The sequence below is a fragment of the Arachis ipaensis genome, chromosome B3 (genome assembly GCF_059453495.1).
Source record: "Arachis ipaensis isolate K30076 ecotype BB chromosome B3, ASM5945349v1, whole genome shotgun sequence".
Lineage (NCBI taxonomy): Eukaryota > Viridiplantae > Streptophyta > Magnoliopsida > Fabales > Fabaceae > Arachis > Arachis ipaensis.
Window position 1 is genome coordinate 36,302,633 of NC_142438.1, and position 26,762 is coordinate 36,329,394.

The 26,762-nt window shown below is 32.3% G+C and overlaps 1 protein-coding gene across 2 annotated transcripts; it reads right to left on the bottom strand.

Moving 5' to 3' along the window:
- Nucleotides 1-24,229: 24,229 nt before the first annotated feature.
- LOC107634369 (protein SPEAR3-like) lies at nt 24,230-26,157 on the bottom strand. Of its 2 annotated transcripts, none has more exons than XM_016337887.3 (5): nt 25,774-26,157; nt 25,226-25,339; nt 24,857-24,924; nt 24,700-24,754; nt 24,230-24,472 (listed from the first exon to the last, which is right to left on the bottom strand). In XM_016337887.3, exons 1-5 carry the CDS (start codon nt 26,023-26,025, stop codon nt 24,353-24,355), a joined length of 609 nt encoding a protein of 202 aa, XP_016193373.1. In that variant the 5' UTR covers nt 26,026-26,157; the 3' UTR covers nt 24,230-24,352. The 2 variants fall into 2 exon arrangements, with proteins under 2 accessions (XP_016193373.1, XP_016193372.1); XM_016337886.3 differs by having other exon boundaries at nt 24,667-24,754.
- Between the last annotated feature and the right edge of the window lie 605 nt (nt 26,158-26,762).

The following is a 26,762-nucleotide window of genomic DNA, read 5'->3' on the forward strand; positions in this document are numbered from 1 at the left end:
ACATTACGTTATTTGGTCAGTTTATCCACATACCATAAACTACATATGCATCTAATGGATGTGGTAATAGCCTATTTATACGGATCATTAGATCGTGATATTTATATGAAAGTCCCTGAAGGACTAAAGATATCTAAACCATCCAATGAATATTCGCAGAGGTTATGCTCAGTCAAATTGCAAAGATCTTTATATGGTCTAAAACAATCTGGATGAATGTGGTATAATCGTCTTACTGAGTATCTGGCTAAAAACGGATTTAAGAATGATGATATCTCCCCATGTGTTTTCATAAAGAAATCTGCATCTGGATTTATTATAATTGCTGTGTACATTGATGATTTAAATATCATTGGAACCCCTGAAGAGATTCCAATAATTATAAAAACTCTAAAAGAAGAGTTTGAGATGAAAGATCTTAGAAAGACTAAATTTTGTCTCGGCCTACAGATCGGGTAAACAAAAAATAGAATCTTTATTCATCAAACAACATACACAGAAAAGATCTTGAAGAGATTTTATATAGATAAGTCACATACATTAAGTACCCTAATGATCGTAGAATCTCTTGGATGTGGAAAAGTATCAATTCCATCCTAAAGAAGAAAATGAAGATATCCTTGGTCCTGAAGTACCATATCTCAGTGGCATTGGGGAACTAATGTATCTTGCTATAAATACACGACTCGATATATCATTTGCTGTGAATTTACTAGCATGGTATAGTTCCTCTCCAACCAGAAGACATTGGAATGAAATCAAATAAATCTTTCGATATTTTCATGGAACGGTTGATATGGAATGGTTTTATCCATATGGATCTAAGTCACAACTAGTTGGCTATGCAGATACAGGATACTTATCTGATCCACACAAAGCGAGATCTCAAACAGGATACCTGTTCACATGTGGTAGTACATCTATATCATGGAGGTCCACGAAACAGATGATTACAGCAACATCTTCTAATCATGCTGAAATACTAGCGATACATGAAGCTAGTTGTGAATGTTTTTGGCTCAAGAGTTTGATCTAATATATTATGTCATCATGTGTACTGATTGATTATAAGATAGCTCCAACTGTTCTGTTTGAAGATAATATAGTATGCATTGCTCAACTCAAAGGTGGATACATCAAAGGTGATAGAACAAATTAAAGTATATTTCTCCCAAATTCTTCTTCACTCATGATCTTCAACTCAAAGAACAATTGACGTCCAATAGTTCCACTCAGGTGATAATCTAGCAGATTTATTTATAAAGTCACTTTCAAAATTCTCCTTTGAAAAATTGGTACATCAGATTGGGATGCACTGATTTTGAGATATTAAATAATGTCAACAAAAGGGGAGAGACTGTACTCTTTTTTCTTTGGTTAATTTTTTGTCCCTATTGGGTTTTTCTTGACAAGCTTTTTAACAAGGCAGTCATTATAACATTGGATATTGTAATCTTTTCCCTTCACTAAAGTCTTTTTTTATTGGGTTTATCTTTAGTAAGGTTTTAATGAGGCATAATCCTAAATAGATTTCCAAGGGAGAGTATTGTGATATGGATATGGATGTCCATTCAATTAATGGTATGTGACTTTGATTCATTATATGGACGGCTCAGTTTTTCTATGATAAAAGAATGAAGCTCCCAAGTTAAACTGAACTTAAATAAAGTTGAAAAAATAAATATTGTGCGTGTGTAACTAGTGAGGAGGTCTCAAACAATATATGTACAACAAAAATACTCTTCTCTTTTTTCATATATATGCTACAATAAACTCTCTCTCTTTCTCTATTTCCCTGAGTCTAAACTGCAACATATATAATATTAGTAAATATATATGATTCACTTCTATTATAGTGAGATAATAATATTAGTGAACATTAATATTAGAGTCTTCTATTTATATTTTTTTATTTTATATTTATTTTTTTATTTATTTATTTTACAACAATATACAATTAAAGTATTATTATTAAAGGCTGTTTCAACTTTTTTTTGCACAATTTCTTAGCAGTGGCACCATACTCTAGAGAACCCTTACCGATATGAAACTACCAAAATGGGGATACATGAAACAACAGAAATATTTGATAACAAAAAATAATTAGCCAAAAATAGTTAGAATTTATTTTATTTAGTACTCATTAATTGTTGCAATAATTAATGAATATTAAGACTTTTTTTTATTTCCCTAACATTATCGATAGAAGAATATACTACAATAATTTTTATTTATAACAACATGTACTTTAAACAATACTTAAAAAGTGTTATCTAAAATAATAAAAAATAATTCTTAATATTTGTTGCAAAAAAATAAGACTATTGCAATCTTTTTTAATCAACCTGTTATAAGTGTTTTTATTTTTAAATAATTAGAAAACATATAAAAAAATATTGCTCTAATTAAATAGACAACATTTACTATATTTATATATTACATTTTATGAAAGTTACTTTTAAATTTTTAATAAACATCAACTTATAAATATTGGCTAAAATAAATTAGTATCTTTTTTCTTAAAATTATAATCTTTCTTCCAAATATTTTAACAAAAATCACTCTTTTATATATATATATATATATATATATATATATATATATATATATATAAGAGTGAGGTTAGGCTTTACCTAAGTTTGCAAGGGTAGGATTTTGTTAAATTAAATGCGATCAAAGTAAAAGCTGAAAAAGTTCGCTACTATCGAAGCCGCTATTTCGAAAGAATAGAGTAAGGTCTCTACCTTTCTTAACTAAAGCAAGCCAGTATTCCCTTGTGGGAAGAGAGGGATAGTATTAGTATAGGATCCTTCTTATATTATTTTCAAGAAGGATCCTAGTTCTCTACCCCAACAAAACCCAACCCTTCAGTAAAACAAAATCCTAATTCAATTCATCATCTCCATCTTTTTCAGCAGTGAAACAAAACCCCAACCTTAAATGTTTGAAATCACAAACACAAGATCATTCAAAATGTCTCATTCCTTCTTCTCGTTCAACCCATCCGATGATGGCAATGGAGACATTGACGAACGCTCCTCTTTGCTCGTTCATCATTATTCTTTAGTTTTAAGTTTCGATCCTCTCTGTTTGCATTCGAGCTTCGATCCTCCCTACTCATGTTTGTTCACCACTGTCGGTTACTATTTTGTATGTACCTAGATTCTACCTATTTCTTTTTCTTTTCTATTTTCGCACTCTGAATCCTAATTTTAATAATATTGTTATTGCTATTATACCATTTTTGGTAATATTGATTGCCATTGCCATGCTCCATCATCACTGCTCATGCTTTGAGCTTCTCTAGCTAGTTTGAGATTCTCGTGTTCGATAATCATTGCTTATCATTTATCTCTATTCTCTTCTAATTTTTAGACGTTCTTTTGCTAGTGTTTATTACTACGGCTCATTGTTCTGTAGGAACTGATGATTCTATCTCTGTTTTTTTTTAACACTTTTTGGTGTTTTGAATTTTAATTTTTTTATATGAAATTCGTTAAATATCATAAATTGGACCAGCTAGCTAATCAATTTATTTCAAAAACAATAGAGTCCAATTAAATGTGGCATAATAAGGATAAATAATTTTAGAAATTTATAAGTGAGGTGGTGTTGGTGCATGTCAATTTGTGATATAAACATAGAAAGTTTTTGGAAATGAAGAACAAAGAAAGAATTTTCATATCATAGTTAATTAGTATTTGGTTTAAAGTTTATCTTTTATGTTAATTGTTGCACATATATAATGTAACACCCTAAGTTATATCCTATTTTTGAGGGTCTTTAAATAAGATGGCACACTCGATAGAGAAAGAGACTGAACTTAATCGTTACGCAAGAAAGGGAGGAAGTACGTGTGAAGAGGAAAACAAGTAGTACTAAAACGATGATAAATATGAAATAATAAACTTATCCATGAGTACGGTTCAAAATAAAATGCTTAGAGGTAATTAAACAAAGAAAAGAAACTAATACGTCCTAACTAATTTCGTTGGAGAGGCTCACATACTTGTGTCCTATCCTATCCTTGGTCAGGACCCTTCCGTTATTCACGTATCGAGGTATCAGTGGTTTTTCTCCAACACCTTTTCGCGCAGTGAAGATCTGGTTCCGTTGTGTGGGATGAACTAGGACTCGATGGGCAGCTGGGATTCTCCTTCCGCGAACTCTCGACCTAAGTAGATAGTTTGGAGCACGGTAGTAGTGGTCGTAACTACCCACGCGTGCTTCGAGGGGTCATACTCAGAAGTCACCTTCGGAGGGCACTGCGTCGTCTCTATCCGTTGTGTCATGTTCCTCTGGAGACAGTATGGGAAAAGAAAAAGGGATGAGAACCTAACGTCTCAGTAGGAGTGCTATGCAACACCTCCATATCTATCTCCAGCCCACGTATGGGATTTTAAAAGAAAGTCGTACGATATGGCATGTAATATGAACCTCTTGTAAAGCGTAAAACATATAGGTAAAAAGGAAAGAACATAGAAAGAGAATAGAAGGATAACATCTTAAGTAACATCAACATAATCATAAATATATCTTAAAAAAAACATAATCAAACTTTTCATTCATGCTTTCTCCTTTCTTAACTTATAACTTTTATGGAAGGTATTGAGCTCAAACCGGTATAAAAGGTGGGAGTCCCCTTCCCTTACCGAAGGTTCTTATCCCAAACGTTTTGGCGATCACCTTCCCTTACCGAAGGTTCATCTCGATCGATCACCTTTCCTTACCGAAGGATCATATCGATATCTTGTCTTTGGGGGTCACCTTCCCTTACCGAAGGATCATTCCCTCAGTTTAATTTACAATTAGGTTTTGTTTAACCATACACGAGAGGAAAATCATATAAGAAGAGATCATGTAAGAAAAGCGACAATTATGATGATAAAGGGATATATGAAAAACATGAGACTCTGGCATATGTATGAATTTTCTAATTAAAAGATCTTGGCAGTATAATAGCATGGATTGAAAGATGTCATATCAAATTACAGGAAATAGGGCATTTTAAATAATTGCACAAAATATTAAAGAAGTTATGTATTCTCGATCCTAAGGGAATAATATAATGGTGCAAACGATCATATACATAATAAGAATAGGGTATATTAAATATAAGAAAGTATGTACTATTGACCTTAAATGAGTAATAATAATATAATGATATAAGAGATCACATATATGGATATAATAGAATAGGGTATGTTGAACAAGACATTATAAGAAGGCATGTACTTTCGGCTCTAAGAGAATATTAATAATATAATAATATAAGAGAGCACATAATAAAATGACGTATATTAAATAGCTGAATAAGCATTTTAAGAAGGCATGTAATCTCGACCCTAAGAGAATATTAATAATATAATAATATAAGAGAGCACATAATAAAATAGCGTATATTAAATAGCTGAATAAGCATTATAAGAAGGTATGTACTCTTGACCTTAAGGGAATATTAACAATATAATCATATGAAAGAGCACAAAAATGGGTATAGTAAATAATTGAATGAACATCATAAGGAGACATGTACTAATGATTTAAGAATACATGAATAACATGATGGACAGACATGATCAACATGGATAAAGGATGAGTGAAAAATAATCAATGCCATGATAACATTCGTGAATGGAAGAAAATAAAAATGGAACATAACACATGCCAAGCATTAAAAAAAATACATAATTCCCTACTCTTTTTTTTTTTTTAACGCTTCTTTGAGCTTGCCTCTTGTATTTGCACACAGAATATATTTTGTAGAGAGAGAAGGGAGAGGTTTTGGTACTTGAGAGAAGTGATTTTCTACCTATAGGTGCACCCCTATTTATATACATTTGGGGATAGGGTGGTTGGGATAATTTTAATTTCAAACCGAGGATGGTTACTAGATTCCTATCCATAAATTTAAAATTCTAAGCCTATCTCCTAACTGATTTTCAAATTTCGAATTTAATTTTGTTTCTAGAAGGGTGGTTGTTACATATAATATTAGTATCACATGCATTACAAAGTATAATTTTCAAAATAATTGAAGAAAATATCATGTCCTAAACTATTCAAATTGTAATGTTAATGGTTTGACGAACAGAAGAGAGAGAAGAATAGTAAAAGTTGAAAGAGGGGACAAAAATAAGTTTTTCTCATTTAAAAATTTTTTAAAGGGTTAACCACCAAAAATGCCCCTAAATTATTTAAACAATGACATAAATATACTCGAATTTTACTATCGACAAAAATGCCTTCAAATAATTTAAAAACACAACCAAAATACCCAATAGTAAATATATATTTTCAAAAAATACCTTAGAGATTGAATTTTGATACAATTTTTTGAAAGCATCATTATAAAAATAAGATATTATTATACTTAAAATTTGGTACTTTTTTGTTAATTATATATTTTTTATTTTTTTGTTAACAATCAATAATACTTTTAAAAAATCACAAAACAATATATACTTAACAAAAAATCATAAAATTTTAAAAATAATAATATCTCATTTTTCTAATCATGCTTGCAAAAAATTACATCAAAATTTAATATCTAATATATTTTTTGAGAAATACATATTTAATATTAAGTTTCTTGCAAGATTATTATCTAACATTAAATATGTATTTCTCAAAAAATATATTAGAGATTTAATTTTGATACAATTATTTGCAAACATGATTAAAAAATAGATATTATTATTTTTAAAATTTGGTAATTTTTCGTTAAGTATATATATTTTTTTGTAAATTTTTTATTAACAACTAATAATACGACTTTTTTACTGAAATGCGCATGAAAAATTCTTTAATTCCCAAAATGCGCATATGTGAAAATGTTTCTCAAAATGCGTAGGGCTATATCTAGGATGGCAGGTACGAAATGGGTTTCCACACCGTTCCTGGCATGATGGCCACGAAATGGGAGGACCATTTCACTTAGTGCAGGCACGAAATGGGAAACTCATTTTAAGCGTGGCAGAAGCGAAATGGACCAACCAAATCAGGGAGGGACAGCAGACACGAATGGGGGCACGGCAGTGGTGATGCATCTCATCAATGTCAATCTGAATAAACAAAAATACAAAATAATATATTTTGTCGGTAAAAAAGAAGTAAGGAACACAAAAATAAAAATATTTTAAGAAAAGACAAGATTGCTGATAAACCTGTCTCTGGAAACCCATCTAGAGCTGGTTATACTGCTCTGTACGTTCCCGCAATCCAGCCTGCAATGACTGGTTTGTTGTTGATTGGAAAACATCAATCTCACAACACGGTTTATCCAAGTTTGGGCTTCTCTCAATTGTTCATCTTTATACATTAGGGTCTCTTGAGCTACTCTGTGCTGGAAATCACAGAGAAATGTAAAGCAGCAACTTTTTTAATAAACTTTTATCATAGAAACAAAGCACACAATTTAAGCAGCCTACCTGTTCCTGCAACTCAATAAGCTGCCTGTCTTTTTCTTGAATATGTTCTTGAAGATCATGTATTTGTTTCATATGCTGAGCTCTTTCAGCTTCTGAATGATCACGTTCCCTTCTGCAAAAATTTTAATGGTGTGTAGTTCTCTTTTCTTCTCTTCTATTTTCCTTTCCAATTCATGAATTGTACGTTCCCTTTCACAAAGTTGCTCCTGCAGCCAGTTAAACATGTTTTAGAGCATAATATCAACTAGTGCATCATGAGAAGAAAAACATGTAAGCTAATAAAAAAATAAATGTTGATCAAAATCAAAAGATGATACTTTTAAATTCTGAGAAAAAATAGAATCTATGTTAAACTATTGGCAATGTAAAACATGATTACAATTTGCATTATAAAAAAGGCCTTGAATAATACATAAAAATTGAAAACATGATTACAGCAAAGTATTCCACTGCTTTGCCCATTTTGTGTGTGCCTGCATTGAGTTGATCTATTTTGTGTGCTTCATACACGAATTCTACCATTTCGTGTGTGTCATAGGCGAGGTCTCCCATTTCGTGTCTGCTGCAGAAGATGTGGCCCGTGTTAGACCCAATGCACCATTTCGTGGCTGACCTAAGCAAAATGGCCGTGCGTATTTGAGGAGGAAGATCAAACCTGCGTATATTGGGAATTAAAGAATTTTTCATGCGCATTTCAGTAAAAAAGTCCTAATAATACTTTTGAAAAATCACAAAAAATATATACTTATAAAAAAATCACTAAATTTTAAGAATAATATCTCATTTTTTTTAATTATGCTTGCAAAAAATCACATCAAAATTCAATCTCTAAGGTAATTTTTGAAAATATATATTTACGGTTGGATATTTTTGTCGCATTTTAAAATTATTTAAAGGTATTTTTGTTGATAATAAAACTCGGGTGCATTTTTGTCGGCGTTTGAATAATTCGGGGGCATTTTTGGTAGTTAACCTAATTTTAAATGACTGAAAACAAAAACTAAAAAATAAATATTTGGTGGTTAACCTTGTATACTCCTTATGTACTCCTACTATAAATAATTACCATCAATATTAGACTAATAAAAAAAAATAATCTAGGTAACACCCTCCCGCAAGCTAGAATTGTATAAATCTAACAATCCTAACTTAGAAATATTAGTAAGAAAAGGACCCAGTGGCAGAGCTTTGGTAAGAAAATTAGCAAGTTAGTCTTTGGAACGAACCTACATAAGATGAATGAGACCAGACAAATATTTTTTACGAACAATGTGACCGTTCACTTCAATTTGATTAGTTCTTTCATGAAAGATGGAATTATTGGCAATGTTAATAGCTAACTGGTTGCCACAGAACAGAGTGATAGACTTTTGAAGCGTCAAATCAATGAAATATATTAAGAAAGATAACCAACTAGCTTCACAAGTGGTAACAGCAAGAGACCTGTATTCAGCTTCTGCAGAGGACTTGGCAATGGTGGTTTGCTTCTTACTCTTCCAGCTAACGAGAGAGTTCCCAAGCATGAAGTAATAATCGGAATTGGAGCGACAAGTATTGACATAGGTAGTCCAGTCAGTGTTGGCAAATCCGGTGAGATGCAGATAAGAAGTAGAGGAGAAGAATAGACCAGTTACATGTCTGTCTTTTAAATATCAAAGTATGTGGAAAGCAGCCTTTAGGTGAGAAGTAGTTCTACAATCCAAAAACTGGCTCAAACGTCCCACGGCATAAGATATATCAAGTCTAGTATTTGTGAGGTAAAGAGGTCGGCCGATGAACTATATGTAGGTAGTGTTTTCCTTTAAAATGACACCTGACTCCTTTGAAAGTTTCTGACTATAATCAAATGGAGTGGAGAAAGGCTTACAATCTAGATAACCAAAATATTTGAGAAGGTCCATGGCATACTTTCACTAATAAATGTGAATTTCAGAGTTAGAGCGTGTTACTTCCATTTCCAATAAGTACTTGAAATCACCAAGATCCTTTATTTTGAACTTGTCATTCAAAATTTACTTAATGGAATTGATTTTGTCAATGTCATCCCTGGTTAAAACCAAGTCATCCACATATACTAGGATGACAGTAAGGCTTTTAGGTTGTTTCTTGATGAAGACAGAATGATCATAAAAAAATTGCTTATAACCAGCATCAACAAGAGTTTGAGTGAGTTTAATATTTCATTTTCTGCTTGCTTTCTTAAGCCCATGTAGAGACTTTTGCAATTTACAAACCAAACTTGGTTGTGACACAGCCAAACCGGGTGGTATTCTCATATAAACTTTCTTGTCCAAATCTCCATGAAGGAAGGCAGTATTGACATCTAGTTGTTTCAAATGCCATTTTTTTGCCGCTGCTAATGCTAACATTACTCGCAGAGTAGTCATTTTGACAACTGGACTTAAAGTATCACCATAATCCACTCCTTACACTTGAGTGAATCCTTTTGCAACAAGCCTAGATTTGTGCCTTTCTATAGTTCCACCGGGATTGAATTTTATCCAAAAAACCCATTTACAACCCACATCTTTCTTGCCTTTTGGAAGTTCAGTGAGACACCAAGTTCTATTCTGATCTAGAGCTGCCAATTCAGCTTGCATTACCTCTCTCCAACATTCATGTGCAGCTGCTTTCTCATAGGTGCTAGGTTCCGGATTTGAGGTGATGGCGAGATAAAGGGACTTATATTTTAGGGTTAGTTTATCATATGATAAGTGTTGTGAGATAGGATACAAAGAGTTAGAGTTGGTAAAGTTGCTAGAGTGAGCTGTGTGGGTTATCATACAATGGTGATCCTTCAAATAAGCAGGTGGTTTCTTGAGTCTTTCAGATTTTCTAGTGATGCAGTCATGTGTAATGTCGTAGTTTTGTGATGCAGGTGCATTGTTAGTGTGTGGTGTGGTAATGGGTGCAATGGTGTATGAGAAAATTGGTGAATGCATTAAGTTTGAAAAATGTTCATTTGAATTTGTGAGTGTGGTATGTGTGGGTGATTGCAAATGATGTGTGGATGGTGTATCATATTGAAAAAGATCAATACATTGTGGAGTATGAAAGGGTGTTGCAAGAATGTTAGCACTAGTGGAATGTGAAAATGGAAAATGAGTTTCATCGAAGGTTACATTTCTAAACATGAAAGTTTCTTTTGATTTTAAATCAATAAGTCGAAAACCCTTTGTTCCAAATTTAAAACCAAGAAAAGTTATTTTTCTGGCTCTTAGGTCTAATTTTGTTCTTGAATTTGTTAATGTGGAGGCATATGCCAGAGAACCAAATGCTCTTAAAATATAAAAGGTTAGGTAAGTTACCATACAAAAGCTTATAAAGACTAGCATTATCTAGTTTAGTACTGGGCAGTCTATTAATTAGGTGAATAGCATGGACAATTGCGTATTGCCGAAAACAAAATGGAATTCCTGATTATAATAACAGTGCTCTAGAAACACCTAAAATGTGCTAGTATTTTCGATCTACAATTCCGTTTTGCTCTGGTGTTTCTACACAAGAAGTTTGGTGTAAATGCCAATTGATGCAAAAAGGATTTTAGAGTAAATTCTGTCCCATTGTCAGTCCTTATACACTTAACTTGTTTTTCAAATTGTACTCTGACAAAATTTACAAAAGTAATAACCAATTTTGATGCCTCATATTTGGTTTTAATAAAAAAATCTAAGTGAATCTGCTCTTGTTATCTACCACAGTTAAAAAATACCTATGTCCTTCATTGGAAGGGACAAAAATGGGACCCCAGATATCCATATGAATTAAGTCAAAACAATATTTTATTTCAGTTGTACTAATATAAAAAAAAATATTTTCTTTTGTTTTGCAAATGGCATGAGTCACAAGAAAGTTTTGAAGCAATATAATCTATAAAAGGATAATATTCTTCAGTAAAATCAGTTTATGCATGGGTATGTATCCTAATCTAAGATGGCAAATGATGTTGTGCTCAATATGTGAAGGTGTTGTGTGATGAGTAGTAGTCATAGTTGCCACCAATGAAGCTTGCGTTATTTGAGGAGGGAGAAAGTGAGAGAATTCTGGTTCTTTACTCATTGTATATAACACTTCTCTACGCTTAGCAATGCCAATCATCTTCGACGTAGATCGATCTTGTATCTCACAACACTTATCATCTATTAACAGTTGGCAATGTAAGTTTGAGGTTAATTTTGACACAGAGATCAGTTTGAAATCAAACGAGAAAATGTACAAAACATTTTTGAGAAAAAAGTTTTCAGAGAATATGATTATGCCAATGATGGTGCTGACCGTTTTGGTCCCTTTTGGCAGTATCACATGTAACATCCCAACTTTTTGAATCAAATTATTATTTAATAACTAATTAATTAATTAAAATGGTAATGATTTAAGATTTGAATTTCAAATTTAAACATATGAAAGCACTAGTGGTAGTAAATCTCTAACCGACAGTAAACAACCTTTTAAAAACATAGTCATAACTAATTCTACATTTATTAGATTTGAATGATATTTTGTTATATGAAAAGATAAGAATACTAGCTCTATTCCTTAATTTCAGTATAAAATTAAATTCAAATTAAATTAGGTAGATAAATCGGTTACGAGTTCAGAGTAGAAAATCGCGCTCTTATCAGCCAGCCTGATATACTAACAGTATTTTGGAAATATTTCAAGCTGTGGTTATCCGATTGACTTCGTTTAAAATTAGTTTTAAAGCTAATTCAATTCTCTATAAATTTGTGTCTAATAGCTATTTCCAAATTCCAAATGTAGAAAACGTTATAGAGCTCACAAAGTGACGATCCAAATTGAAGATTTCACCTAAATGCCTCCTAACATAATCTGCACATACCTGAGAGCTATTTGATCCTTTCTTTCTCATTCTATTCCCTTTTTCTATACAAAACTTTCTAGTATACACAAAGTCTAGCTATGGAACAAGTCTCTCTTCACTAACAAACCGCATCTATTGGTATCGGAACACCTATCGAAACTTTACTCGAGGTAGGGGATTTTGTGCTAATTTTTATATGTCATGTTTTAAATATTTTCGAACATAGATGTTAGCTTTGCATGTCATGGTATAATGTTTCTTTCCTTCATACGCATTATGCATTATAATAACAATCTTATGTGCATTAAAAAACTGAGGGAATGATCCTTCGGTAAGGGAAGGTGATCGAATCGAGATGATCCTTCGGTAAGGAAAGGTGATCGGTAAACTTTTGGGAACCTTCGGTAAGGGAAGGAGACTCCCATCAATTTTATAATAATATATATCTTGGTTGCAATAACTTCCTTCTTGTGTATGTCTAAATAACCTTGATTGTAAATTGAACTGAGGGAATGATCCTTCGGTAAGGGAAGGTGACCCCTAAAGACAAGATATCGAGATGATCCCTCGGTAAGGGAGGGTGATCGATCGAGATGATCTTTCGGTAAGGGAAGGTGATCGCCAAAACGTTCGGGATAAGAACCTTCGGTAAGGGAAGGGGACTCCCATATTTATACCGGTTTGAGCTCAATACCTTCCATAAAAGCTACGAGAAAAAGAAATGAAAAGTACAATGAAAAGTGTGATCATGATTGTTCTTCTTTTATTTTTTTATTTATTTATGATTATGTTTATTATTGCATTCAAAGATCCTTCCTTTTTTCCAAAGTTCCTTTTTGTATGATGTATGATATTGTTTAAGATCTTTATTTTATTCAGATCTATTCTGTTTGACTTATCTATGACAATGTTACTATTCTTCTCTTATTTATTATTTATTTTGTCTTGCTTTATGGACTATGAGAACATCATACCAAGGTTTATGAGTTACCTTTATATGTTTAACGCTATAGGCATTTTGTATGCATTACACATGTCATAACATAAGTAAATGAGAAGCATCTAAAAGTCACACCACTCCGACTAATCAAGACTTTTGAAAATAATTGAACAACATTGCATTATCACTGTTTTTATTTTAAAACTCGGAGTGGCTGGGGATGGATACGATGACACCATATAGATAAACTACTGAGAAACTTTTGTTTCTCACCCCTCTCTCTGTACCATCTTCAGGAACGATGCAGTACAAAGCAATACACTGCTCAGTTGAGGTGAAAGGACAAGTGCACTAGTAGGAGCAAACTATCGATGACGTAGATACAAAACATTAAGCAAACCCTTAAGAAGGAAGAATATACGATTGTTTTAGTCATAGTTATACAAATTAAGAGAATTAGAATTTTCTGAGTGTCTTGTTTTATTTTATTGAGTGATTGCAATTGTAATTATGATGTTTCTTTTTGTGATTATTTGGTATGAGTAAAGCTTGTCATTGTTGTGCCTTCATAATTTAGCACGTCATTTTTTTATGTTAGTATTTCCAGATCCACTTATATTTTTCAACTAGTAAATAAAAACTAATTATTCAATATTTTATTTATAAATTATTTTATATAAATATTTTATATTTATTTTAAGAGAAAAATTTCGCAAGGTTTTGAATATCAGCTACTAAATATAATCCAAATAAAGCTTAACTCATTTTAAAAGCATTAGGGTGTTACAATTTTGGTATCAGAGCAATTTGATCCCATAGGACACTTGCAAGATTACTTTGTTATCATTTAGTTATAAATAGTATTATATCGTGAAATCTTTTCTATGTGATGAATTTAGATTAGAAATATTTGATCATCTAATAGTAAAAGTTATTGTGCTCTTGAATGTTTTGTTTGAGACTTATTGCCGTAATTTTATGATCAAAATGTGTATGTGTTAATGTCAAAACATAGATTATCTAGGAACACCCCGCTCATAGTTAAAGATATATCCAAATACACATGAGACGTTAAAAAAAAGGGTTAGGAAATTATGTTTTTGTAACTTTATATGCTTAGCATGTGTTTTATTTATCCTCTCATTTTCATGTTGTTGTATGATGCCTTTGTTATCATGATTATTGTCTTATACTTTATTCTTTCTTTTCTTATTTTATACTTATACATTTTAATCATTCAAAATTTTCTATGTGTAAAATCTATCATCTTTAAGTCTTTGTAATCGAGAGTACATGCATATCCTTATGTTTTTTTTATAAATTCTATTTTTATAATTATTACTACTATCTCGCAAGTCATTTAAGCTAAGAGTACATGCATTTTTATAAACTCTATGTGATTATTTAGTATGTCCTATTATTATGAAATTCTCTTATACATGTGACCCTACACGATTTTTTTATGTGTATGCTCTTTATGTTACTATTATTACCTCTTTGATCAGAGGAAAGAAGAGAATGTGAAGCAATTAACTTGCATGAGACTAATTATCTTTACTTTTTCGAACCCTGTTTATCATGTTTTTGCTTAGCTTGATTTGACATTAGCTTCCTTGATTAGTTTTTTCTTTTCTTCCTCTTTGGTGTTTGAATAAAAAAAATAAATGAAATTATCTATCATGTTAATCTATTTTATATAATCATATTAAACTTAAACGTTTAATTCACATTTAGTGCACTTAGTTAATTCATGATGAGAATAGAGAATAGAACTGTTTTGTAACTTTACTTGATTTGATTGAATGTATGGATTGATTGAACTTACGTATGTTAGGAACTATCATATATTCCTATAAAAAAAGGTAGATAAAAGGTAGATAAAACCTACTATGATAAGATGAGGTTGATTAGTATGTTCTTAGAAGACGCGAATTTTGAGGACAAAATTCTTTTTTTAAGGGGGTGAGAATGTAACATCCCAAATTTTTGAATCAAATTATTATTTAATAACTAATTAATTAATTAAAATGGTAATGATTTAAGATTTGACTTTCAAATTTAAACATATGAAAATACTAGTGGTAGTAAATCTCTAACCGACAGTAAACAACCTTTTAAAAATATAGTCATAACTAATTCTACATTTATTAGATTTGAATGATATTTTGTTATATGAAAAGATAAGAATACTAACTCTATTCCTTAAGTTCAGTATAAAATTAAATTCAAATTAAATTAGGTAGATAAATCGGTTACGAGTTCAGAGTAGAAAATCGCGCTCTTATCAGCCAGCCTGATATACTAACAGTATTTTGGAAATATCTCAAGCTAAAGTTATCCGATTGACTTCGTTTAAAATTATTTTTAAAGCTAATTCAATTCTCTATAAATTTGTCTCTAATAACTATTTCCAAATTCCAAACGTAGAAAAAGTTATAGAGCTCACAAAGTGACAATCCAGATTGAAGATTTCACCTAAATGCCTCCTAACATAATCTGCACATACCTGAGAGCTATTTGATCCTTTCTTTCTCATTCTATTCCCTTTTTCTATACAAAACTTTCTAGTATACATAAAGTCTAGCTATGGAACAAGTCTCTCTTCACTAACAAACCGCATCTATTTGTATCGGAACACCTATCCAAACTTTACTCGAGGTAGGGGATTTTGTGCTAATTTTTATATGTCATGTTTTAAATATTTTCGAACATAGATGTTAGCTTTGCATGTCATGGTATAATGTTTCTTTCCTTCATACGCATTATGCATTATAATAACAATCTTATGTGCATTAAAAAACTGAGGGAATGATCCTTCGGTAAGGGAAGGTGACCCCCAAAGACAAGATAATCGAGATGATCCTTCGGTAAGGGAAGGTGATCGGTAAACTTTTGGGAACCTTCGGTAAGGGAAGGAGACTCCCATCAATTTTATAATAATATATATCTTGGTTGCAATAACTTCCTTCTTGTGTATGTCTAAATAACCTTGATTGTAAATTGAACTGAGGGAATGATCCTTCAGTAAGGGAAGGTGACCCCTAAAGACAAGATATCGAGATGATCCCTCGGTAACGGAGGGTGATCGATCGAGATGATCCTTCGGTAAGGGAAGGTGATCGCCAAAACGTTCGGGATAAGAACCTTCAGTAAGGGAAGGGGACTCCCATATTTATACCGGTTTGAGATCAATACCTTCCATAAAAGCTACGAGAAAAAGAAATGAAAAGTACAATGAAAAGTGTGATCATGATTGTTCTTCTTTTATTTTTTTATTTATTTATGATTATGTTTATTATTGCATTCAAAGATCCTTCCTTTTTTCCAAAGTTCCTTTTTGTATGATGTATGATATAGTTTAAGATCTTTATTTTATTCAGATCTATTCTGTTTGACTTATCTATGACAATGTTACTATTCTTCTCTTATTTATTATTTATTTTGTCTTGCTTTATGGCTTATGAGAACATCATACCAAGGTTTATGAGTTACCTTTATATGTTTAACGCTATAGGCATTTTGTATGCATTACACATGTCATAACATAAATAAATGAGAAGCATCTAAAAGTCACACCACTCCGACTAATCAAGACTTTTGAAAATAATCGAACAACATTGCATTATCACTGTTTTTATTTTAAAACTCGGAGTGGCTGGGGATGGATACGATGACACCATATAAATAAACTACTGAGAAACTTTTGTTTCTCACCCCTCTCTCTGTACCATCTTCAGGAATGATGCAGTACAAAGTAATACACTGCTCAGTTGAGGTGAAAGGACAAGTGCACTAGTAGGAGCAAACTATCGATGACGTAGATACAAAACATTAAGCAAACCCTTAAGAAGGAAGAATATACGATTGTTTTAGTCATAGTTATACAAATTAAGAGAATTAGAATTTTCTGAGTGTCTTGTTTTAATTTATTGAGTGATTGCAATTGTAATTATGATGTTTCTTTTTGTGATTATTTGGTATGAGTAAAGCTTGTCATTGTTGTGCCTTCATAATTTAGCACGTCGTTTTTTTATGTTAGTATTTCCAGATCCACTTATATTTTTCAACTAGTAAATAAAAACTAATTATTCAATATTTTTATTTATAAATTATTTTATATAAATATTTTATATTTGTTTTAAGAGAAAAATTTCGCAAGGTTTTGAATATCAGCTACTAAATATAATCCAAATAAAGCTTAACTCATTTTAAAAGCATTAGGGTGTTACATCACATTAATTTGAGCAATATTTTGAAAGCTTGCAAAATCTTTTAAGTCGAAAGTTACATGATATGTCGCACCAGAGTCAATGACCCATAGTGCATATTTTGGAGTGATAATGCTCATAATTTTTTGCATTAAAATGTAATGCAATGGATTTACCTGGAATAGAGGTCTGAATAGAATCAATCAAAATTTTGCTTGCATTATGAGATTGTTGTTGTGCACTTTTATTTTTTATCAACTCTAACAAGAAAAATCTTTGTTCTGTAGAGAACTCAGATCTTGATGTTCCAATGTTCTCTTAGAGATAATTGAGTTGGGATTGTTTGTCACTGAGTATATCATCATGCTCCTTAGTGATCAGGTGATTGATTGTGGTGTTATGTTGTTACCGTTGCTGGAAATGGGAGGAGTACCCATGCTTCTTATAGCACACATCTTTTGTGTGGCCTTACTTGTTGCAATAAGAGCATGTCATTATAGCTCCACGACCTCTACTACCTGGATTTTCTCTAGGGTGGAGAAAATAAGGGTTTGATTGATCTTGAATTGAACTTGTGTTGTTTTTTGAAATTTGAAATTGAAGATTCGTTAGTTTATAGAGGAGATTGACATTGCTCTGGTTATCAAAACTACCACTCGAGGATCTGTTCACCATATCTGTCATTTTTGAGAATATGTGAGATATGTGTGATATGTGAGTAATTGAATTAAGTTTGGATATGATTTGAGAATGAAATGTGATATATGAGGATTGTGATGATGAGTATTGGTGAAATTTGGGCCGGAGGCCATGACCGGGTAAGCCTAGGAAAGTATGATGGATTGGAGGGAATGATAATTATTAATTGTAATGATGATTGATGGTAATGTGGGTTTGGTAATCAATTTTGGTAAAATATTGTTGGATTATGAATTTGTGAATTGAAATGATTTAGAATGAGTGATTAGGCTTGGATTGAATGGATTGGTGAATTTAAATGTTAAATTGTTAGGTCTTGAAAGGTTGAGATTGGTATAGTTTGGATTTTTAAAGTTGAAAGAGAGTTTTGAAAAATAGAGAAATTTGGTAAAAACCTATTTTTAACGAACTTTGACGGGCCATAACTTAGTTTTCAGACCCCCAAATTTGGTAAAACTTGTCTTAAATGAAAATGAGTCCGTGGAGTTTATAACATTTAAAGAAGGGACAGAAAATTATTTTTAACAAAAAAGTTATGCGTATTTAAAATTTAGGGTTAAAAACTGAATTCTACAGAAGTTGTAGAAAATTAAGGTCATGCGTACTGCGTATGCTTGAGGGGCGTTATAGACTGGAAAGAGCTTTGTGTGACGTGCGCATACCATACGTATGCACAAAAGCAAGGTCATATGTACGCACAACTTGCACTTTTAGAATCAAATATTTTTCATGCGCGTACCATGCGCACGCACATAAGGGGACTCGTGATGCGTACGCACGAATGTTTTGTTTTGCTGAAAATATTTATTTTAACTGTTTTTGTCTATCCGCTCCACTATTTTACCTCTATAACCCCTATTTAAGATCTCCTAGCTAGTGTTTAGGCTTTGGAATGAGCGAGAATGTATCGGGAGAATTAAAAAGGGGTATTTTTTGTTATGAGTTTAGAGACGGTGACTTAAGTTTGTAACGTGTTATGGATGGAATAACTAGATTAGGTTGGTGGAGTGTTGTATTGATGATGAATTGAGAAAATGGATGTGAATAAAAATTACGAAAGACCAAAATTAAATAACATACATTGATATATTATGATTTGGTAAGTTGCTATGCGCCTCGGATAAGGATGGTGGTTAGATCCCGCATGTTGAGGTTGCGGTGCCAGCGTAGGGGCTATGGCAGTCTCCCGCCTACATTCAAATGTGAGGTCTGAGACAGTCTCCTGCTCACATAACCTTTCGTGCTATAAGAATGAACTCAGGCACTATAACTCGAAAGAGTGAGTCGGGTACATCCCAAGGATGCGCAGAAAAGTGAGCCGGACACTATATCCCCGGGAGCGCATAAAAGTGAACTGGACATTATATCCCAGGGGTGAAGAAAGTGAGCTGGGCACTATATCCCAATGATGTGGCAAAAATGTGATATCTGAAAGGATATGTCTGGTTGCCAGTTGAACCGACGAGTGATATCACAACCAATAGGATCAGCTTTCATCATTTGCATTTACTATGTGATTGCTTGCTTTGATTAATTGCATTATGCCCAAATGAATAACATGCCTAATTGCTAATTAAATTACTTGCTGTATATGAACTCTTCTTGTGTTTTACTTGTCTGCATTACTTGTGTTTTACCAGTTTGAGGAGGTTCGGTAGGCAGTGGCGATCGGGTCGCGTGAAGGGTATATTAGTGAAGGCTCTAGGATAGCGGTGGCTATTAGAGTAGAAATATCTTAAGATAGATAACACTTTGTTGGTTTTAATATACATATTATAAGTTAGAATTTTATGCATGTGGAAGTTCTAGGATTACCTTTGCCTTCCAGAACCTTATATCTTATCTATTGGGGACTGTTACCATATTGAGAACTCCCAGTTCTCATACCATATGTTGTTGTTTTTCAAATGCAGGTCGCAACACACCTCTGTGAGTTTGCGAACGTGGAGACAGAGTGGAGGATGACTCAGCCTTACTTATGCTTTATTTTATTATAGTCTCTCACTTTTGTAAACTTGGTGCCTTAGAGGCTTTTATTCTGAAAACAATGAGAGATGGGATGTAAGCTATTTTATTATCAAAACTCTGATGTATATTTTGTTTGAACTAGTTGGCCTAAACTCCGCAGGCTGCGGCTATTTCTCTTTTAGATATTGTATATATATAACTTGATTATGTTATATCTATTGCATTGTATCTTTTCAGGATTTTAGTTATTGTGTGACCGCTTCACACTTTTATCTATTTTTTATCTTATATTCCTTTCATCAGGCTTTTAGTTTTATTATTTCTTGACTATATTTTGTATTTTTGAGCTTTAGAACTGTTGTGACGCGTTCGTCCTTTGCTTTACGGCTAGAGATTAAGCTTAGGGTGATAGGGTATTATAATGCTGCCAACCGACCAGTGAGTTGTTGGACTTATTTAATTGATTGAAGGCTCCTCATTTCTAACATGGCTTGGCATTTTTTTTGGGTTGACCTCTATACCTCGGCATGTTAGCATGAAACCTAAAAATTTTCCTCCATGCACCCCAAAAGCACATTTGTTTGGGTTCTGTTTCATGTTATACGTCTCAGTTACTGAAATATTTTCTCCAGGTCGCTTGTATGGGTGCCCTCAGATTTGGTCTTCGCCACCATATCGTCTATGTATACCTCTATATTTCGTTTGATATGATTAGTGAAGACCTTATCCATGAGTCTTTGATACGCAGCACCTGCATTTTTTAGCCCAAAAGGGGATAACCTTATAACAGAAATTACCATAGTAATAAAAGTTGTCTTATCATGGTCAGCCAAATATATAAGTATTTGGTTATAGCCTGAATAAGCATTCATAAAACTTTGAAAACTATATGAGCTATCAACTAATTTGTGAATACAAGATAAAAGATGCGTCCTTTGGACAGGTTTTGTTGAGGTCGGTAAAGACCACACATATCCTCCACTTGCTATTGTGTTTTTTGACCATGACTACATTTGCTAGTCAGCTTGTAAATCTAATTGCTTTTATAAACCTAGCATCTAATAGTTTTTGGATTTTCTCTAGGGAAAAATAAGTATTGGATATCTAGGGTTTTACAATTAGGATATTCACCTAGGGTTTTTTGTGACCATATATAACCTCGTATTGCGCTCACCTGAGCAACCTACCGATTCTCCTATTGATGGTTGTAGAACTTTGCCACTTAGCTTTATTTTTTAATATGTAGAATAGAATAATACGTTTGCACTGTTGTCCGGGTCTAAAAGGACTTTTTTTACCAACAGCTGCCGACTTGAAGTGATAAGTCTACAAGGTCGTCTAGGTTTTTATCTATCGCTTTGAAATATAAAGATTTGAATGTTATCTTTGTGATATTCACATTAGGGATTAAGTTCGGTTCAGATTAAGTGACTGACATCATGGTCCTATACGACATCTTTCTGGTAGAGTTACTGCATCCTCCACCTGCGAAACCACCAGAAATACAATTAACAATGCTAAGGAGTTAATTAGGATTTCTGTTTACCTTTTTCCTTTGTCTCTGTAATTGTCTTTTGACTTCCAATGTTGGCCGAAGTCTGTTGTGTTTTGTCTCTGTCCTTGACTATCAATGTATTTGTCTAATAGTCCTTGGCGAGCTAGCTTCAGAAGAAAATCCTTTGCTATAACACAATCATCTGGGTATTCCCGTACTCTTGATGAAAAGTGCAGTATTTAGATTTGTCCATATATCATTGGTCTTGATAAGTCTCTTCTTTGTTTGGTGGTTTGATCAATTTGGAATGCAAGATATCTTTAATGATGTCTTTCCTTTTGGTGTTGAATGGAGTATACGTGTCAAATTTTGGTGTCAATTTGAATGGCTTTCGGTATGCCTTATTGTTTAGGTATTTGTTTCATTTGTCCTCCTCTTTTCTAGGGTTAGGTCTTTTTGCTTTTCGAATTTGTCAGAAATTTTCTATTTCAATTTGACTTGTTGTCCTTTCTCTAAATTCGGTCAGCGTCTTTGGCTTCATCACCGCTATAGTCTCCTAGAATTTTTCAGGTTGAAGTCCACTCTCCATGGTTGCTTTAGCGAACCTCGTCATATAGTCCTTAAGACTTTCATATTATCCTTGCTTAATTAATGGTGATGAGATAGTTCGAGTCATATACATAGATCTATGAAGTTGTGAAATTGTTGACAAAGAGGTCGACGAGCTCATTGAAGCTTGATACAGAACCTGTAGGTAAACCAAAAAATCATATCAAGGCAGTACCGTCTAAGAAAGTTGGAAATATATGACAAAGTATTGGGTTAGATGCACCGCCATTCATGAACATCATTGAGTAGAATTTAGTGACATGGATGTTTGGATCACCGATTCCCTCATAGGATTTCAGTGTCATCGGCAGAGTGAAGTTTTTAGGCATTTGGAAGCTCATAATTTTCTTGAAGAAAGGATTAGTTCTTTTTACTGGTGGCTTTGGGGTGACTATCACTACGGCTTTGGTTTTCGTAGTGTGGTCATCGTCATCATCGTCGTTCCCAAGATTTTTTTGTTCTTCCTCCTTACTTCGGTTGTTTTGCTTTTGGTTTGATAAGTTGGCCATCCGCTGGTTTTTTGTCCTCAGAAACTCATTAGCTAATAGCTTAGCCTCAATTTAAGGAGGTAGAGGAGGATTGTTTTGCTCTTCCTCCATTGATTATGACTTGCAAAAGAGGATAAAAGCAAGTAGAAGAGATAATGGTGGGGTTAAGTAAAATCAACCTCATAGTGGTGCCAAATGTTCCTGTGTGGTAAGTCCTGGGAAAGGTATAGGTCGTTCGGTCCAAGGTTGAGCTCGCTTCTGCCTAGGCTGGATGAGGTATACGTCGGCTTCTGAAGAACAGTAGTGGTAGATACCTGCAAAGACACTCCAACGCTCAAATAAAAAAGAGTGTGAGATGAGTATAATGCAATTTAAAGAGAATAGCATATCTTTGTTTTCTTTTATGCCCTCTTCTTATAGAGCGGATTAGGTTTTGTTTTGCTCTATAGTGTGGCTAACTTGTTTGACCTAATCGTTGCCCGATTCATGTATTGCGAAGGTTACATATAACCATCTCCTTTTTTTTCCTGCTAAGATAAAGATCCCTTTTTCTGTTTTATTTGGCACGTTTCTGATTTATAACATTAACGGGTACAAGCTATAACAAAAAAATGAAAACCAAACATGTTTTCAGTGCTTTTTTTTTTTTTTAAATTTGAAAACAATGATCAAAACAAACATATTTTCTAAAATTTTGAAAATTCGAAAACAAAAATAGTTTTCAAAAAATAAAAATTAAAAATAAAAATAGAAAACATTTCCTTGTATCAAACACTATCTTAGGTTTTCAAATGTAAACCTTTTATCTTGTTTACCTTATATAAACAATCATACGATGATATGGTCGTTGTAGAGTAGTATAATTCGGTTTTTAGATTATAGGCTACAACTTCACTAACTGCTATTAATTGTAGTGTTGATCTTCTCAATTAATTTTTTTACTAATTCTCTTGGATATTAGTGAGGTTGTGCTGGGAGTCCTAATAATATCTTTTTTAACAATTATTCGAATTATAGCTTATGACCACCGAATTATGAATATAACGGCCAGATTATGTGCAACAATGTCAATAGTGATTGTTTATGTATCATAAAAATTCTAACAATCTTTGATCTAATATCCAAATTATAGACTGTAACTATCGAATTATAGTGACTATATCAAGAACCTTTTTATGTTAGCGAGATTGTTAAGATGATAGTTTCTACAACTATTCCATAATATCATAATGTCTTTTTTCTAGATGTCTTTTTACCTGTGAATATGGTACGTTATTGCAATTGGCCTGAACAAGAACAACTTTTGCTTTCAGCATTTAGCTTAACAATATATGTGTGTATCAGTGTATGTATTCTCTCTAGGTGTGTTCTTTGTGTCTTACGTTGTAGTTTTGTATTTAGTAGTGTTTTATTCTCTTTGTAGCTAGTAACTAATGCTAACTAACGGGAAAAAATACATTGAAGAGGGGAAACAAAAGGGAAGAAAATAAGGAGAGTTTAGAAAACAATAACTTAATCTTCATTTCTCTCCAACAAATTACGCAAAAAGAGAAAGCTTTTGCATTGAAAGCAAACACATACATAAACATTGGCCTGTTCTCGATCATCATGTGCTTTTGCGCGCAATGCTAGATCTAAGATTGCAATAAATAAAATCGTTACAATCATGAGGAACAGGACCGCTTCATGAAGATCATAGAGATAATCTGAGTTCCAAATCAAGTTCTTGAGCTTCACTTGATTCAGAGTTGTGACTGCCTGAACCCACAGAACCACTCCTTTGTTTCTCTCTATCATTGTCATCATGTGACCCCTATAATATATACACAAATCATATTAATTGTCTTCCAAATACACTCCTTACATATATATGTATGCATGAAATTAGTAAAAAATCACACAAAAAATCAACTATAATTTAATTTATTAATGTATATTTTATATTGTTGATTAATTGGTAACATAAGTCATGTTACACATATTTCTTTAATATATAAGATTCCTTACATATAGGTTCAGAAACTGGAAAGGTATAGTGACCTTGGATTGAGAAGAAAACTGATTCTCCAACATGCCAGCATTAGAATTTTCCCATCTGTTTTGGGGAAAAAAAAAAAACAAAAACTCATCAAACTCGTCTGGCATATCAGCAAGCAGTAAACACAATAGAGAAAGTGTTGACTTATTAGTTAAATACCTTGCTGTATTTGTTGAGCGAGAATCACCATATCTCATGTTAGTTTTCTCGTATTCGGTTAGGCCCATCTGCATTATTGCCAAACAATTTTTGTCAAAAATCTCATCATATCGTAATCATATCACATACTAATATACTATACTAGGAATATTTTACGAAAAGAAATAGAATCTTGCGTGCACTCCACATCAGGTGGGTGACAAATTAAATTCAATCAGATGTACCGCAGTTACTACCAAATAAATTAAACCAAGATATATATGATGAAAAGTAAATGAAATGATAAAGTGAATTTGTTAAATTTTATGGAGAATATAGCAAAACATACAATAAATAGAATTAATGAGATGAGATTTAAAAAGAGGGTACCGTAATGTTGGTTTGGAAGGCATAAGAAGGGGAGTATGATGTAGATGAGGAAGAGTAAGAGAAAGATGACGATGGTGGTGATGAATATGCTGCCATTTGCGCTTTTGGATCATCCTGCATAAGAATATATATAGTGATGATGAATTTACAAGGCCAACTAGTTTTTAATTAACCAAAGAAAAATGGTACATTATCATCAGAATTTATTATTTTTAGACATTAGTTATCTATTAATATTTAAAAATATGAAATTTAAAGTATGTTATTAGATTTTGGAAATGTTTAATAACAAAAAAAATTTAATAAAAATCAATTAGAATTTACTTTATTTAGCTTTCATTAATTACTGTAGTAATTAATGAATGTTAAATAAAAAAAGTTTTGGCAATTTTTTTTCTTTCTAGCATTATTATTAAATTAAAAAAAATTATACTAAAAAAATTGAATTAACTACTAAAAAAAATTATACTAAAAAAATTGAATTTATTAGTATTTCTGTTCAGGAAACAGTAGCTAGCTAGGTAGAGAAAGGGTGTTAGTTTACATACATTAATATTGTTGAAAGTAGATGATGATGGATATGAAGAGAGACGATGATGATAAGCATAGGCCATTTGACTATGTAACCTAATCTTCTCCAATTGAGCAACACCGAGTCCTCTCTGTGGTTGCCTTGGCTGCTTCTCTGAGTTGCTATTCTTCTTCTTCCCTTTCCTTGATGAAGATGAAGAAGAACAAGAAGAAGAACCACCACTTGCTCCTCTTTCAATATTAGCTTCTCCAAAATAACTGCTCCCCATGCTTCCTCTTTCTTAATTAATTATGCTACGTTGGTGGATTGGGAAATGAGAGATCTGAGAGTGCTGCGTGCTGTATATGTTTATATATTGAAGGAAATGAAATAATTATTGCATCGCTGGTGGATCAGATTGTGTATAGATTTCCATGTTATATACACCTAGATTCCTTCTATATATATATATATATCCTCGCTCTACTTACTACTTGCCCTCTATTTTATTGTTTTATCTTTTTCGTCAAATTAAAACAAAAATGCTTCTTCCCATCGACATACATCACTTTCTACTATTCTTATATATTGCATCCCCTACATCGGACACAAAGTTTAATTTAGCTACTAATAATGAATATGTTACATGCCTAATATATATTATTATTTTTTGTTGATGCATCTATATTTATAAGATTTTATACATAAAAAATATATAATTTGTACATATAAATTAATATATACAGTTTGCAATCATATTTTTTAAAATTTGTATATATAAATTAATAAAATTTTATTTATTAAAAATAATTTAATATTTATACTAGTCAAATAATAATAAAAAGTATTAAAAATTGCTAATCTTCAAGAGATTCTCGCTAATAATTGTAATTCGATAACAAAACTATACAAAGTATTATTCTGAGATATTATTTGTGTTTCTTTTTCTCTTAGAACTATATATAGTTTGTATTTGGTTTATATCATAAATTCTTAATTTTAAATTTTTAAGAAAATAAAAAGTAA